This window comes from Pempheris klunzingeri, chromosome 5 (genome assembly GCF_042242105.1).
Source record: "Pempheris klunzingeri isolate RE-2024b chromosome 5, fPemKlu1.hap1, whole genome shotgun sequence".
Classification (NCBI taxonomy): Eukaryota; Metazoa; Chordata; class Actinopteri; order Acropomatiformes; family Pempheridae; genus Pempheris; species Pempheris klunzingeri.
Genome location: NC_092016.1, coordinates 28611627 through 28629780, shown reverse-complemented (window position 1 = coordinate 28629780; position 18154 = coordinate 28611627). Strand labels below are relative to the sequence as shown.

The window sequence follows — 18154 nt, the reverse complement described above, 5'->3', positions numbered from 1 at the left end:
CATGTTGCTTCATTAAAGGGCACTACTTGGAGAACGACCCTCCATTACATGGGAACGTGGGAAGTACAAAGTGCAGCCAAAATTTGCAGTGAGATGTACAAAGACAAAGATGAGAGGCAGAACAGATATGGTGTTCAGACGTGGATAGAGAGAGGATCTCTCTGTCAAAGGTAATGAGATCTGATGAATTGCATTGTGTGTTCTGTCCCTCAATGGTACCATGATCACTTTGTATTAATTGGTGGTGTTTTGTGTTGTTTGTGCACCCAGTTCTTTCAGAAATCATAGAAAGATTCTGAGTAGATCCATACTAAATCACTTATAGTCTTAAATTTAATTGCTTCAGGAGCATTAAACAATTTTCTCTTGAATTTTCCTTAAAGGTTCTTTCTCACCCTCTGTTGAGTGAAGTTGAGTGATACAGGATTTCTTCTGATATTGCTAAAAAATTCAAATTAGGGCAAATTATCTGATATTCTTTTTTCTAAATGAACAAAATGCAGAGCATTCAGAAAGTATCTAGACCCCTTAACTTTTTTCACATTTTCTTGTGCTGTTAAAAGCATTTAGACCTTTTTTTTAATCCCTCAATCTGCGCTCAGTACCTCATAGGATAGATAGGATTTTAGAAATGTATGCAAATATATCTTTTTAAAAAGCTGAAATATCACATAGACGGTCCATGTCAACATAGCGTTTGTTGTTGAGCTCCAGGGTCTTTCTTCAGTTGTTCCTAATTGGAGAGAGCAAATGTGCTGCCTAGAGACAAAGCTTGGTACCTAGCCTCTTGTCAGAGTGCTCCGCCTTTTTCCTTTTTTGGACTCCAAGCGCTTCTAGTCAAAACAGTTTCTGATCAGATTTTTTTTTTTTTCTTCTCAGAACGGCACCGGTGTCATCACCAGCATTTTTGGGAGCACTGAGCAGATCAGCCCCACACTGAACTGATTAGCATGTGACATTCAGCATATTGTTGGTGCAGCCACATTGCTCTACAGTAGTCAAACTGAGCAATGACAGTGTGGACATTCACACACATGAGGGCAAGCATCCTCCAGTTGGTGCTCATAATGAAAAGACCATGTCAAACAAATAGGTCTGAATAAGAAAGCAAAGGAGTGATGATAATCTGTCATACAATGGCGATGGTTAGAGTGGTGATATGTTGCCATAGAAACAAAACCCATGGGCAGTGTTTTTTTTTTTTTTCTCTCCCTATACAGGCTCCTCCATCACTGCCCAGAAAAAAACATTATGTCGATGCGGGCCATGTAGTTGATAAACCTGTGGCAGCAGTTACAGCCTCCATGTTTGTTAGATATGACACAAGCTTTGCACACCCGGACTTTTGACATTGTTCTGTGCAGATTCTCTCAAGCTCTGTCAGGCTGTCTGGATGTGGACCGTTGGTGGGCGACTCCTTCCAGGTCTCTCTAGAGATGATTAGGTTCAAGTCAAAACTCTGGCCGGGCTACTCGAGGACGTTCACGCAGGAACTAACACTCCTGTGCTTTACTGTAAACGTAAATTTCATTACTGAAGAACGTTTGCGGTTTGTACGTTTCTAAAATTTTTACACATTTTTCCATTTAGAAATACATTACTCAGTGCTCTCTGGTGGATAAACTGTGTAACGACAACCTGAGATCTTATTCTTGCTCCTTGTGACTTACTGTCACTCCAATCCTTTGCCCATCTACCATTTCCATATACTGTATAAAAATACAATAGAGCTAAAATGATAAATCAGCCAGGCAGTATATTGGCTGATATTTAAGGATGCACTGATCTGATACACTGAATTGGTTTCATCATATCAGATAGTGATCTTAGGAAGTAGATCGGGTATCGGCCATGATGTCACTGATCCACATTAAATGCAGTTTCTTTGTAAGTGTTATTAAAATATAATTTCCTATCAGCTATATTCAGGCATTGTGACCCTGAACTCATGTTACTTTACATAAAAATAACCCCAATGAGTCAATTTCAATTTTTCAGATGGATGTTTAATTAAAATTTGCTGAACAGCGCCCAGATATTTTAGGAAATTGCTGAACTTTTTATAAACTCAAACTTGAAATGAACTGAATTATGTCTAGTGACAGACAGGGTTTGTTTTTTGACAATAATAGCAACGAGGAACACAAAGCCTTTATGTCCCACACAGATAATTGATTATGTGAATATTTCAGCAGTTATTTGAACAAATCAGGTCCCAGTAGCTGTTAAGGAACCACCTCCCTCAGAACCCTTTGACAAACACTTGTGTGTCTAGTGCACTGTACACGTGTGAGTGTGTACAGTGTTTGTCGGGCACAGTTGTAACACGGCAGGGTTGCTATCGGGTCTTAAGCAACACCATGTTTCAACATGGAACGCAGCAGCAGGGAGATTTATTTCAGTGGACTCAGGCCGATGAACAGCCCTCCTGAGAGGTGCTGGACTATCAGATAGGCCTGCTGTGAAGAGGCTGCTGATCCTCTCCTCCGGGGCTAGTTTTTCTCTATGGGGGGCCTGAAGGATACCCCGCCACTGGACCATCCATCATGGCCAGCACTGATGCAAGGCACTGTTCTATATGGGCGATATCGCTGCTATCTCTCTACCTGCCCTTCTCATGTCCAAGAAATAAATATCTCCTCTGAGGGGGAGGGAAACTAATTGTTAGGCCTGCATGGTGTCAAGTCTCTCTCCTTCTGTTTTGCTTTTACCCCATCCCTCCATCTGCCGGCCAGCTCTATTGCTGTCTATCTATTCTTCTGTCTCTGTCTCTCTCCCAAGGTTCAGCCAGTGTCCCACCCCACTGTCTCCCCAGGACTTTTATCGGGGAGACGGCTGTGCTCATTAAGGAGTTAATTTTCTCACTCCTATCTCTGATTAGTAAAGTCAACCTAAAGCACTGTGAATTCTTTAAATTTTCTGTCTTGTTATCAAAAAGGGAGAGGGAGGAAAAAAAGATGGGAATGGGGGGATATTTAATCGGTTAAGTAGTCTTCCTGGGGAACTAGATTTCTTTCTCTCCTTCTCTTTTTTTTCTCTTCCCAGCAATGTAAAGAAATCTCGCTGAAAGCTGGCCCAGCTCAGTAATTCAGTTTTTAAAGCATGAGGATGGAGGCAAGGGGAAGGAGGGAGGTGGTGGTGGTGGTGGAAGTGGGTTGGGGGGGGGGACGGTGGTGTTGGCGGGAGAGGGAGGGAAGAGAGAAGGAGAGGAAAAAAACGACTTGATGAAATTCCGCTATCAGCTCCGAACCAATATGCAAAATATCTCGCTAGAAATCAAATAGCTATTATGTTTTCATTTCCACGTCGGCGTATTTGCTTAATGAAGAGGAGACAGATCAGACCGGCAGAGAGAGTCTGCAGGAGCCGATAACCGCCAACGGCTCCCAGCTATCCGCACAGAGTGACGCTCCCAGTCACTACGCTTTTTCACCAGCGAAAAAAAAAAAAAAGAGGATGAGGGGAGGGAGAGAAAGAGAGGGAGGGAAGGTGATGGAGTGTAAGGGATAGAGAGAAAGTGAGTGATTATGAAAGGGGACGGAAAAGAAAAAAGAGAGGTGGTAGCGGCGGTGATGGTGGTGGTTGTGGGGGGATAAGAGGGGATGAGGAACGGAGAGATAATGACAAAAAGAGAGGAGGAAGCAAGAATATAAAGGAGCGACTGCAGGTTGGAATGGAGAGAGATGAGGGATGAGAGAGCAGACTGAGATATTTTTTTATTTTTTTCGCACCGAGAGGCGTACAGAGCTGAGAAAATAACGTCCTAAAAGTCGCAAAATTCCTTGAATTCTTTTAAACTCATGGCCTTTCAAGGTCCTGAATACAATCAGTTTAATGTAGAAGATGAGTGGAGGTCTAAAGGTTTTAAATATGTCTCGGTTTGTTAGCATGTCACTGGAGCAGTCCTGCAGAGACCCTCTGTACTGTGTTAGACTTTCCACTGTGTTCATGCATGTTCAGGCTCTGTTCACGTGCATCAGTGTAATCCATTATTATTATCATTATTATTAACCTTACAGTAGGAATTCTCTCTTTTGCTCTTTTTTGGGCGCTGCCTTTACATTTCTGCTTATTTAATTCCCCCCCCTGGTCTGTCCATTTCTTCACACTGTTGGCAGGTGCTTTGTATTTCTCGTGGGCATGGCAACAAACCTGCTGTTGCATGGAATTAAAATGTTCATGTATGATGGCAAAACTGATCTGGGCCCTTTTTAGTGCCGTTCCTTCCATCACATGAAAACACTCTCACTCAAAATTCGGAGGCTTTGTTATGGTTCACGTGGTGTCTACGATCCTACACTTGGATCTGAGTTAATGCTGTCAGTAGCCACATGTGTTGATATTAAAATGAAAGAATTCTACTAGACTAATAATGTCTACTAATATGAACACTATTTTTCAAGTCGTTTTTGGAAATGTTCAGTGTTTGTTGGATACACCTAGACTGCAGCACAGCTTTCATATGAAAAGTGTAAGGAAGGAAAGCTCTGGCATTGGTCTTCCTCAGCGTGGTCCTACTTCTACTCCATCAGACAAGTGTAATGTGATCACATTAGAATCAAGTCAAGCTAAGTGCTTGCTACTAGTTGGTGAGTTGATGACTCTTAGGAATCTACATCAGATCTAGCATGGACTGAGAACCCAGACTTCTGCTAATCTTAGGACTGTGTTGTCGTATAAAACAGGGCTACAATTAATGATTATCTTCGTTCTGATGATTTTCTTGGTTAATAAGTGAATCTTTGGATCTGTGAAATGTGAGATAACCGTGAAATATGCCCATCACTATTTCATAATGCCCAAGGTGACATCTTAAAATTGATTGTCCAAAATCCAAAGGTATTATTCTTAAAAATGATTCCATTATTAAGAATCTATCATTTTCTGTCGGTTGATGCGCAAATTGTTATTATTGTCTTATTTGGAACCCACTCTTCAAGCATGGTTCATGTAGCTCAGTGTCAATGTCATGTCATTTAATCATTTAAGCAGATGAAAGATCGTTCTCAGCACTCTCTTGAACTACGTGGTCAATTGTTTGTTATTCTAATTATTACTTCACTGTGTTCTGTCTCTGTTATCTGAGTTTCAACTGTGGGTCAGATAAAGCCAGCAGTTTTTAAGATGTCACCTTTTCTGGGCTCTTGGAAGTGATCGCCATTTTGCAGTACTACATTTTATAGAGAAATAACTTCAAGAAAACTGAAACAAACTGTGTTTCTGTCATTCTAACAAATGGCTAGCAGACACGTAAGGTCTGGTAGAAAAAATTAAAGTGGGATGCCTTAATGAATTCTGACAAGGCATATTGTATCTTCATTCGTTTTTCAATGTGTTAATTTGGGGAGAAAATGTTTATCCTGTCACCCATTTTGAAATTGATACGGGTTGATCAGCCTGCAGGCCTGAGTCGGGCCTCATTGACAACTATTACATGTCACTCCCACTGCAGTCTGCAAACTTTATCATCATCACATTAGATGAGATGAGAGGATGTGCGGGTTAGTCAATAAGTCTTGGGATTTTCAGATCTGTCAAAATCTATCGAAAAATCTATCGCTTTGCTTGAGTTTGTCATCCTCGGAGTAATCAATGGGCAGTCGTTAGCAGCTTAGATCCTAAAAGCTCAGGAGAAAAAGTGGATTTTTATTTAAGCTGAATATAACGGATCAATATGATGGGCTTTGTGGACGGTTCCTCTTGTGTAAGGGTTGATGGTGGAATGGCGGCCATGCAGCTGTGATAAGAGCCCATGCAGCGTTGAGGGAAATGTTTAAAGTGCAAAGTTGATTAAAAGTATTTCCGCAGTGGGTAATTCTCTTCACTCTGATCAATAAGTGGCTCCTCTCCAGTGCGTGACTCTGTGTCAGGTACCTTAGTTTTTCTCAAGAGCTCACACATCCTCCTCTCCTTCCTATTCTCGCCTCCTCTCTTTCTCTAAATATCCCCTTTTAATGTTTCTCTTCACAAGTCTGTGATTTTCTGATACAACTATGCCTCTCCCCCTCACTCTCCCTCTCCTTCACTTGCTTTCAGGTTTAATGTATTTTTTGTGCGCCAAGTTATTAGCGTGAGAGCACCGAGGCTTGTGTCTGTTTAATCAGGCTTGTTGAGCATGCAGGTTTGATGTGTGTTGTCTCTGTGTTTAATCAGCGAGCTGCTCGCTGCAGGTTTGATGTGGACGGAGAGTTAATAAAGCAGTATCTTTGGTGCCTTCATCAGCTGCAACACTTTGTTCTGCCTCTTCTCGTGCCTCCAAGACAGACAACTGCAGTCTCTGCGCTGGAGCTCAAGTGCTCCTATACTACCACATTTGTCTTAGTCTCTTCTGGGCTGTGGACTGGATTTTTCCTGAACAAAGGCATTTTGCAAACTTGTGTGAATTTGGACACCTTGTATCCAGGTCATGGTCCGGAGTTTGGTGTCACCTGTCTTGGTGTCGGACATCAATGTTTTTTTGAAATATCAAGTGAAATGTTTCCATTAGGGCTGCAACTAATGATCACTTTCATGTCTTGAGGACTAAATTAATGTGTTTTATCGTAGGAATAGAGTGAAAAAAGGTAATCACAAGACTTAAGGTATTTGCAATCATAAAACAAAGAAACCAGCAAATCCTTCCAGACAATATTTAGCACTTTTGCTTAAAGATGATTTTAACAGTTACAGATTATTCAGATACACATCGATTATTTTTCTGTGGATTGACTAATCCATTCCTAGGCTCTTTGTTTCTGCTCAAGTCAATTGAGATCAAATTAAACAATTAGTTTGCAGTATCAAGCTATGCATCATTGATAAAAATACCAAACATGAGCTGGCTATGCAGAATGACTACCGTCAGGTATATGTGGTCAGATTCATAGTCTTGTTTGCCTACATCACTCATTCTCTAATCTAAATTAGAAATTCAGGAAACCTTTTTGATTAGTTTGTCCTACTTTGCTGAATGAAAAATGTGTTTTTCTTGAAATAATAACTAATTCAAAGTTCACTTGAATCTTCTTTTAACCTTCTACAGTAACTTTGTCCACACTTTGAGGCAGGCTCTGTTAGAGCTCCTCAGTTCGTATACTTGAGAAAGAGCCATTTATTCTGGAAATCTCTTTGATAAATTGCAAGCAATCCAAAATAAAAATCAGGATTTATTAGGTCACAATGTTGTGTCTATACCTGGAAAAGGTTTGCACACCATAGGAAAAAAAAAAAAAAGCCATCAAAATCCTTCACTGTCCAGGAACTCAACTCCATCTTTCAATATTTCCGAAGTTTCATTCGTCCGAGAGTTTGAAAATATGAAGAATGTATGCTTAAGGCTTTTTTCATGAACAAGATCCTCCTCTTTTACTTCACGACATAAAAAGTTCAGTGGTGCTGTTGGATAAGTCTCAACTTATTTCATGTCCCTCCCACAGAGATACACATGTCTTTTTATTATTTCTCCATCTCTTGAATGAGTTCAGTCCAATTATCCCGTGGATGTCATACTGCAACAATTAATAAGGCTTTAACTTTTAAACTGACAAATGGAGTAGAATGTGCTGCACTTATCACACGGGCCCCACTATCCTTTCTGCCAACTATCCGAGACAGAAGGAGAAGGGGAAAGAGAGAATATTTCTCCTTGGATAAAAGAGGGGAGAAAGTGGAGCTGAAACTTTTCTGCACCATTTGATGTCTGAAAGCGGTGATGCTACGATTGATTCATTAAACCAGAACCGTAATGAGGAAAGAAATCATAATTCAAACTTACATTTTAAACAGAAAATATAATTGGAATTTCATACAGTGTAGTCCCTTTGTACATTTATGATTAAAGGAAAATTAATTGTATGAAAATGTCCTTATAGATACTGAAAATTAGATCTAGCAAAGCTCAGGCGACATAGACCTAATTCTAAAAATATTGTGTACAGCATCGATCTTTTCTTTTTTCTTTCTCCTGTTTTTTTTTATGAAGGTCCAAATCTAGCTGTGTTAATTTTATCTGAAATTATAGTGAACCATGCAGCCGTGGAAGTTGAAATTAGCCTAAAGATGTTTCATTTACAAAGACAGAAACACTTTGTCAGCCAGCGATTGTTTCCCAGCATTATCTCTGCCTGCTTTTAATTGCTTTGGAAGTGAAATTAACAGAATTAGAAAAATTGCCTCTCCCTTTTTCTACAAGCTTCTTTATTCACGGGTATTGTTGTGCGCTTTGTATAGATTATAGACTCCTTTTGTTCCAGTATTGTAAATATATACGCCCCCAGTCACGGCTTTAGCTGCGAAACAATCCCCCTGTTCGTTCGACACAACCTAATGGAAATTAATTTACAACCTGTCTGGATTTGGTGAGAAAGGTGGGAAATGAAAATGAAATCAACATTAATTTCACTGTGATTTAGTGAGTCAAAAACAATGTGCCCGCCCTCCTTGACTTTCTTACACATAATCATTATGTATGTGAGTTGTTTTCTCCCTCAGCAGTCTGCAGCATATTAACCATTTGTGTTTCGCCCTAGCACTCCCTAATCCTTACCCTGAATTAATAACTCTATCATAATATCCTCTCAGGAACTGAGTATGAAGCATGTCATCCGATGCATGAACATAATAGAAACTGCTTTTTATAATTAGCAAGCCTTGAAACACTAATAACTGTAACTCAGTCCTTCGATACAGAAAAACAGCCAATGAAGATGAGTTTATTTCAAGGTTTAGAGCTCTTAATGTACCATTAAAGTAGTGTAGTATATTCATATTATAGAAGGAGTATTATTAATTAAGCAATTTTAAATAAAAAGTCACATTAAATCCATATTAACTGACTCAGTTTTTTGGATGTTATCTTCAAACAGGGTAAAATAGATCAAAAGTACTGTATAATTACTATGGTCAGCAGGGATTATAAAACTGTAATTGATACAGATCAGCCCTAGACTAATCACTCTTTTAGCTACAATTTTAGGTATACTATAATTTGGCTTTAAGGTCCCCTTTGGCTCCTTGCTATTAATCCTCTGGATTAGGCTGTTGAGTGTGTCCAATTCTTGAAACAGTTCTTGAAAGAGTCAAAAAATGGATCACTGTGTTTAGGGTATTTTTACTCCTTTCAGCAATATATAAGTAGCTCTTTAACCATCTTTCTTTTTTTTTTTTATTTTGCACGTCTCCTGCATTCGTCTGTTTAGATTCAATGCCAATGGGAAGGCAATTAAACTCACCCTTCTCTTTTGCATACCTGAAGTGTAGTATTATTCTGAGAAAGAAATATTCAGACCTCTGTACTTATCAGGCTCTGTTTCTTTGTAATATTCATGTGTTGAGAAATGGTACAGTATATTTAAACCAAGTGCAATTAGGCTCTGTTCTGTTATTCTCTTAAATCAACTGTTTTTCATGCAGATGGCATTATTCTTCTTTTTTGTTTTTCAGATTCTGTAAGAATCAGGTGAACTTCTTCACATGTTAGCAGTATCTCTAAGACCCAACAAGCAACCGAATGGAGTTCATTTAACCTCTGGAAGTGTAGACTCTTTTGATAATTTTCCCTGCTCTGCATCCTCCAGGCTCCCTCGGGGATCTTGATTGCGGCGAGGAAAACACACCGGACAACCTCAGCCTATCCGGAGAGGAGGGAGGAGCCTCGGACCCAGATGATTCAGCCGAAGGTGACAGCTCCAGCCCCCCACCATGTACACCGCTGTACAACGAAGGTGAGAGTGAAAAATGTAACTGCAACAGAAGATATTAGCTCAAGAATCAATTAAAAAAGAAGCTATGGACCGACATTAGAAACAGCTGTAAGCCTCCTGAGTATGGGCTTGATAGTAAAGTACTGTCTGTTGAATTTAAAGATTGTCTTACAAAGACTCAGCTAAAAAAGATCCTGAAAAAATGTGATTGCTGGCTTTAAAAAAAAAGACACAGTGTGTAAAAGTTTCTATCAGTTATTTTCATTACTGACAAATGATTCTCTAGATTACTCTATAAATCATTTGGTCTATAAAATGTCACAAATTGCTTGTTTTGTTACTTAATCAACTAGAAAAATATAAATTGTGGCATTGTCTGAAGTATGAAGTGGAGGGTAGAAGTATTTGTACTTAATTAACTGTGTTAATGCAATGTTCAGACAGTGACTGAGCCCAAATGTATTTAACATGACGGTGGATCACACTGATAGCAGTGATAGCCGTGCTCTGACAACATGCAACAAGAAGCACCAATAAAATAATTCACATATCTAGTTTACTGGCAGTTATTAGTGCTTATTACCAGATGTATCTACATCATGACTAAAGTCTTTCTGTCATCAACTGACTAACCTGTTGTCTGTCTGAATATTAAGGCAAACTAAAAAGGACTGAAGAACCATTATGAGGTTGCAGCTTTCCACATGTATCATTCTTTTATCCCTGTTGTTTAAACAAATTTAAAAAAATTCTCCTTGTACAATCTTGGCTCCAGTGAATCTGCCCCCTCATGCACCTCTTATCCCGAGCCTCCGCCTTGTAACCCGTGATAGCAGACTTTTCAGTCATATTCTTTTGACTTATTCAAGATTTCACTAGCTGTGTTTTTTTAATCTCAGAAATTCCTGCTCTTGTGAAATTTTGGACTGGAAGTGATAAGCGTCTGTTGGTTGGCTTGGTTTGATAAAGCCATGGAAATTCTGTCAGGTGCTAATCGAGACAAGATTAAAGATTAGCTACTGTATAGGTGTGTGTGTGTGTGTGTGACTGTGTTTGTGTGTTTGAGGTGAGGAGTGGGTTACATGCGTATTAGATTGTAGAAGAAGAAGAAGAAGAAGAAGATGAGAAAACTCAGGAAAGCTGAACATGTGAGTTTGTCTGTCTATTGCAAACTGACCTGGCATCTTCGTTTTTTGTATTTGTGTTTATTTGGGTGTGTGCGCGCGCGTGTGTGTGTGTCTTTGTCTGTTTGTCGGGGGGGGTTAAACACACACACCCACCCCTCCCATCACATTGTTGATTTACTTCTCTCTCCTCTCTCTGGGGTTCCTCGGTTGCCCAGCGCTGCCATTATCAGTTCTCTGTAAATCAGCCATGTTTGACGAACCTGCTCTTTCAACCTGGGATCAATACCAGGTCTTTATCTGGGTAGCGCTGGCTAATAAAGGCAAGGCCTCTTATCCACCATCTGGGGGGGGGGGGGGGGGGAGAGAGAGAGACTCTCACACACACATACATGCTGGTGATAACCGCCCTGATAACTTAAGCAAGAAAAACACATTCTACCAGTAACATTAGCAAGCACTCTGTTCTCTTCATCACACCCTCCTCCTTAACCAGACAGGGAGACCCAGTGTATTAACGCTGATACAATGGATAGACACACATGTACATGAACACCACATTACTGAGGAGGACTTGAGCATCTGTACCATATGTTTCTTTCTCTGTTGTGTTTTTCCCACTCAGAGTTGCTCTACAGTTGCAGCAACCCACAGAAACAAGTGAAGGTCCTTCACAAGGCAATCATACTTATACATCACAGGAAACTTGATTATATCCACTTCTGCGCTCACAAGTCTGTATGTTACCTCTATTGACCTTTATTTGATGTGCTCTTGTTTGGACCAATTAGAATATATATATTTTTTTTTTTTGCAAATTGCCTTTTTATTTTCTTTTTTCATCAGAATCCGACAAATGAAGTGTTGCGACGCACAAACGGACGGACGACAGCGTTGTGTTATCGTCATTATGGGCGGTGAAAGACAGAAATGTATAGAGTGTTGTAGAAGTTAGGAGGCGAGATTGTTGGGTGACTTTGCCCTGCAGGTGTGACAGGGGAAGTTCAGCTTATCAGATTGATGGAGACTGTCTGAGCTACGGGGGGAGGGGTGTGGGTGGGGGTTGGCAGAAAAGTGTCTGTAGACTCCTCCTGATACCTGCCTCCCTGTCTGAGATGATATGGGAGATAATATTGATAATATTAAACGCAATAACTGTGTCTCCAGCTCCTCTCCCTCGCTTCAGCTGCTGCAGGATAAAATCAATGTGCCATTCAATGTGATTTATAGCTGAAAATAATGGCACTGTTTAGGCAGGGGGGAGTTGTCTGTGTGTGCACGTGTGTGGAGGGCTGCTTGCTTTAGTGTGTGTACAGTACGTCGCCATCTATGAGTGTTTGCATGTGGACGTGGTTGAAAGGTGGAGGTAAAGATGGATGGTGTGTGCATGTTTGCACCTGCTTCTCTTTGTGTGTGTGTGTGTGTGTGTGTGTGTGTGTGTGTGTGAGAGAGGGAGAGAGAGGGAGAGCATATGCCTGAGTGTTGATTCATTTTGACGATCCAATCTCTCAACTGTTATATTAATAACAGAGTGTGAGGGCATCATGTGGTCACGGGGCGTTTATAGCTTTTATTGATCAAGCATTATCTCTGTATATCAGAGCGGGAATGCAAGGGTAAACATGGACTTTGTGCAGACAGCGGAGGCTGAAGACGGAGTGGCATTTGGGGAAGGGCAAGGAGAGCACAGCACAGCAGGGGAAGGGGAAGTAAAGAGGAGGTCAAGAGTTAGGAGGAGAACAGGGATTTGAGGATATGAAGTATGTTTAGCTGCTTTTTGAATTCAGAGGGTTAATGAGCATGTCTTTTAGCCAAACCTAGAACAATGGCTTCTTCTTTTTGTTGCGTTTTCTTTACACTTTTTTTAACCACACAGTCAACAATAGAAATTGTAAGTTAATGCTTCACAGTTTGAGCTACATGTTACATCCTCATCACCTAAGTGTCACATCAGTGTGTGATGTATTTTTTCATTAACTGTCCATTCAGAAACATGTGGGTCAAAACTCTGGATATATGCAAAGTAAATCTTAAGAAGCTCTGGTACTATATTCATTATGGAAGTTAACAATTATTCATTATTATACTAATGACATACTTTTCAGATGTATCTGAGTAATTAAAGTCCTTCCTGTTCATTTAGCATAATACATGTTGTGTCTGGTCAGGTCTGCTTTTTAATATGTGACCGCCCTGTTCTGACTGAGTAACACTGCCACAGTGTAGAGCTCTGATAGGCTGCTACAACTGCAGAATGTTGTGTAATATACTGTGTCATTAAAATAAACTCTCATCTATCTATGATATGATATTATCATCATTTAAAAGAAATAATCCTGACACCATGCGCAACAAAATGATACAAAACCAAAACCTTGAAAATGACCTACACAGCTTTTAGAAATTAGTATTTAGATTACAACACGATCAATGCTGGATTCTAGTGCAGATGCCATCATTGGTGTTTGAGTTTCCAAAAAACACTGGTTGACATAAAGGATCCCTTTAGATTGGCTTTAGAAGATATCTTTTTAGAAAAGATGTGTCCTGAGCAGGACATTTTACTGTTAAACAATGTATTGATGGACAAACTATGAGGAATGTGACATTGTCGGCTCTTTCCTACCCTGTAACACGTTGGTTTGGGAGGGTGCGACTGGTCATGAAATCCAGTGCACAACACTAACTGTGAGACTGCTTTTCTATCAAGGAATAGAATTAACTGATTTACACATGCGCATTTAGAAACCATTCCATTTTTTATAATTTTATAATTACAATTTTTATAATAGCTGCCTCATCTATCAACTTAAACGTCTGCTTCAAAGATCTCGGTCACTTTATTTTGTTGTAACTACAGTGAAAATTAGGGCTGAGATTAATAGTGATATGTTTCCATGCAGTCAGCTTTTGAGTCACCCTAACCCTTGGCCTGATGATGCAAGACCAGAGAACAAGAAGAGGGAGATCTTCAGCTCAGATAGCCGTATTTACTGTGATGTAACAATTAATCTAATCTAACTAAACATTAGTCTTGCTAATAGGGAGGGACCCATCAGTGTGATGAACCGGCCGATACCAGCTGCAGAGGCAAAGTTCAGGGTTCAGAAAAATGCATTCTGGATAAACAGATCTCTCTCTCTCTCACACACACATGCGCGCGCACACACACACACACACACACACACACAGGTCCAGCCACATGCAGAACCACATGCACATCTCTTAAATCAGTAAACGGGAGGCTTTGTAATCAGCTTGATCAATGACAGGGATATCAGAGCGGAGGAACACATGCAACCTCAGTCTCTGCTGATGGTGACAGGCTGAGGGGATGGAGGGTGTGGAAATAGAGAGGGAAGGAGGTTATAGATTGAGCAAAAGACAAGCACAGTGAGATCCATCTACATTCAGGGAAGAGGAAGCAAAGGAAGGATGGTGGGCCTTGAAGAGAGAATGAGAAACTGGTGGAAGACGGAAGGCAGTAGACAAAACCAACGGTCGAGAGTAAAATGGTTTGTCCTGAGCTGCAATGAGAATCAAAGGGTTCAACTCTGCATAGAGAGGTGTTGTCTTACAGAGCTCAGGAACTCATTTCACCTCTGCCTTTGATCAACAGACAGGAACAGCCACTGCCAGACACACACACACACACACACACACACAGGCACATATACAGATAGTTTGACACACACATTGATTTGAATCAATAAAGGCTTTGAATGAGTTGGCAGTATGTTTTAAATGTGTCCATTTGTGTTGTGCATCCAGAGCCCAGAACGCAGGACTCTCGAGGAGGCCCCAATGATGAAGAGGAGGACGGGGAGGAGCAAGCTTCGACGCACAGTAGCGGGGACGAGGAATTGGACGGGGTGGAAGAGGAGAAGGTGTTACAATGGAGGGGTCCAGGTCAGTACGCTCACAGGGGTTATGCATCGCCAGTGAATAAGTCATTCAGTATTTCATCAGTCAATCAAATTAAAAGCGTAATTTGCTTTAAAAAAGTAATTATTCTGAACTACCTGCACAAGTAGCACTTCAAAAAGATCATTTCTAGGGTAACAGGATCTCACAGAGGGGCTTTTAGTCAATTTCAAGTTCAGTCATACAAGAAATATGCAATATTCATTCAAATAGAATGTTTACTTGCAATAATTTAAAAAAAAAACCACATTATTTTTCTCAAACTGTAAATGCATACTTCCCTTTTCATCCTCTTTCTGAACTCTCCGTTTTAGCTCCTGTCTCTTTAAGGTCCTCATTCCGAAAAGCCCAGCCTGCTCTGATTAATCACCTCTCACGGGCCTGAAAAGGCCCTGCCCGCCAACTCCCACATCAGCTCTCCTTTCTCTGAAGGGGAACCATATTAGCTTAGCAACATGCTAATGCCAACTTCAACAGGCTAACCTGCCAAATAAACAGCAAAACAACATTAAACACAGCAAAATTCACAGCTTCCAAGTCTGAAGTGGGGTCATGGACAGCCGGTATTTACCATTAAAGAAAGCAATACTAAGTAAAACGTAACGTTACCTGTGGAAATATACTGTAAGTAATCAACACACATTCCCATTTTGTAGTAGTACCATTTTCATCACATCTTCATGCAAAATAAAGTCAGTCCACGGTGTCTGTGCTTCCTCAGATGGTGGGAGGACATGACGACTGTTGGGTGGGTTTTTGCAGCCAATAACAGCTACATTTGTGTGCTTCGCTTCTACCCTCAACATCTCATTATCAAAGCTAGCATTAGCCACATAGCAATGGCAGACAACAAGGTAGATTCAGTTTCTCAGAACTGCCAGCCAGCTGAAGGAGGTCACACATTCACCAGATCCCTGTGTGTGACGTCCAAAGCGGGGCCAAATCTAAATGGAGCATTTTCCCACATGGAGCAGGCAAAAAGGGAGAAAAGTGGTCTTTTCTCATTGTTTTAGGAGCCATATTAACGTCTGTGGTGTGCTGCAGAATAGCCCCAAATAATATTATTCTCAAAGTTACTGGGGACTCCCAACATAGCATCTTTTCAGCTCTTGGTATGGTGTCCGGTGGATTGAATCAACCTTATATACTGTAGCTGTGAGCTCTGTCGTGGAGATGCTCTCCTGTGTTGCCTTTTCAGAATGTCTTTCAGGGTCCGTTGTGTTGTCCTACTGTTCCTCTGAACATGAGATGTGACAGGCCAGGGGAAAATTTATTCAAGACACACACATATACACACACATGGCTAAGAGGAGATAACAAGTAATCGCCATAATTTTATTATTTATTTCCTCTCTTATCAAGGTTTGTTTGGTTATTTATTTCTCTCTGTCCGTTGTCTTCAATGAGTTAAACAATGCAAGAAGATTACCGCACTATCTGGCATTATTTCCTTTTTCAAGCTGCGCACGTTTTATGTATGTCTGTGCATGTGTCTACACAGCATTGGATGTGTATGTTTACAAATCTGTGTGTGCGTGTGTGCGTGTGTGTGTGTGCGTGCACGTGTATTTTAATTCCTCTGGTGGGGAAGAGAAGATGTGTTCATTATCGTCCTGTCCCAGCCTCGTCCCTTTAACAGTAATTGGAGCGATATTAATTGCTGCAATGTGGCTGGTTGATGGTAGCACCATGATGCTGCACTGATAGGGCCCTTCGTTTTTTTTTTCTTCCTTCCTCTCCTCCTCACAAACTAACTGCTGGGCGAGTAAGGAGGGGGGGGGGGGGGGGGGGGGGGGGGGGGGGGGGGAGAGAGTAAGGGAGAGAGATAGCCCCTCTATCAGCTCTGGAGCAGGCGCTGTCTTTATCAGGAGCACGATTGGCAAAAAGGAAACTTTGACCGGTCTGAATTTTTCTCTTATCGTCAAGCCCCCCCTCCTCCACCTCCCCTTCCTCCCTCCTCCCTCCCTCCATCCATCTACCTTCTCCTCTGGTCTCTCCATCACCACTAACAACCCCACTAACAGCCCCCCTTCCCCTCCCTCTTCTCTATCCCTCACCCCCCTAACAACATACATCTCTTCCTCTTTTTCTCCATCTTTTCATTGTTTCTTTATTCCTCTTTTCACTACTTCTTCATGCTGCAGTGGGACTGAAGTCAGCGGCTAATGTGCTCTTGTTCGTACCAAATGTTCACCATGTATTAAATATTCCCCATAAACATATGAGAGGAAAACGTGTATTAGCTGGGATGGAAATAAACAGGGCTTTATCTTCTCTGGGAGTGTTGGTATTCCACTCGTTTCTCACCGTCGTCGCCTTTTAAATGCCCTGAGTTTCTAGCTCCTAATCTTCTAGGGGTTGGTTGGTTTAAGGCCAATCATGCCAGTGGTCCAGCACTACCAGTGCCGTCTTCACGCATAACAGTATGTTTACGCAGCTACATGCCATTTTTTTTGTATGATTTCTTTTCAGTTTATGTTTTTTTGGCTTTGCAAGTACATGTCCCATGTTGGGTTCCATCAGTTTTTAATTTTAGTTTTGTCATTTTTCTTCTAAACTTAAAGATCACTTTCAAAAACAGACTTTTTCACATTCAGGATTAGCGTCACTCTTAAGATGATATGTCAGTCATCGCTTTGTGCTACATACTTATATTTAATAAGAGAAGTGTGACAACTACGACACGATCTACACAACTACTACATTGACCGAGAGTAATCTTGACAGTCAAGTATTGTTAAACATTTGCTGGTTGCAAATGTTAGGATTTTCTACGTCCCTCTCTTTTATATCTGTTAAGGAATTTCTAATTGCCGTTTTTCTCAATTCATTGATTCATCTTTTTGTCTACATTTCACAAAATATTGCAAAAAACTCTTTATAATTCCCAATGTTATCATTATTTTTATAGCTTGTTTTATCTCCACAGTAGATTTTCAATTTAAATTCCAGTGTGGCATTGAGAATCCTCCATCAAGCCCTGGGAGTAAGAACCAAAGAAAAATGATCGACATAGTAAATCAGTCATCATTAATAGTGTCAAGTGCAGCAGGAATGTTCACTTCTTTTCTGTGACCACACCTCAAGGTTCCAGGACTTCCTGCACTTAGCCTGTGTTTTCTACTAATGGTGCTTTTCCATTACACAGTTTTAGCTCTACTCGCCTTGACCCGCCTCTACTCTACGCAAAGTGGGCGGGGTCGTCATAGCAAGGCGGCCTGAAACTCCAGTGGCGTCATTTGTATACGGCACAAACAAACACAACTAAGGACCTGGAGTGTTTGGTTTGTGTGCAGCCGTTTACCTCGTTCACAGGAATAATAAAAACGCCCGGTCTCTGTTTTCAGGGTTTTAAAAACGGCGGGTTTGATTCTTGTGAACGAGTCGCTCTCATGACTCATCCAGTGATGTCACTCCCTGGCCAAT

At 40.9% G+C, this 18154-nt stretch overlaps 1 protein-coding gene across 1 annotated transcript in view; it reads left to right on the top strand.

Annotated features, from left to right (window-relative positions):
* zfpm1 (zinc finger protein, FOG family member 1) overlaps positions 1-18154 on the top strand; it is a 92379-nt gene that overhangs the window by 35101 nt on the left and 39124 nt on the right. Inside the window, exons 2-3 of the mRNA XM_070830259.1 lie at positions 9555-9701; positions 14576-14713. Of these exons, the coding sequence (XP_070686360.1) occupies positions 9555-9701; positions 14576-14713 (285 nt within the window). The remainder of the gene's footprint in view (positions 1-9554; positions 9702-14575; positions 14714-18154) is intronic.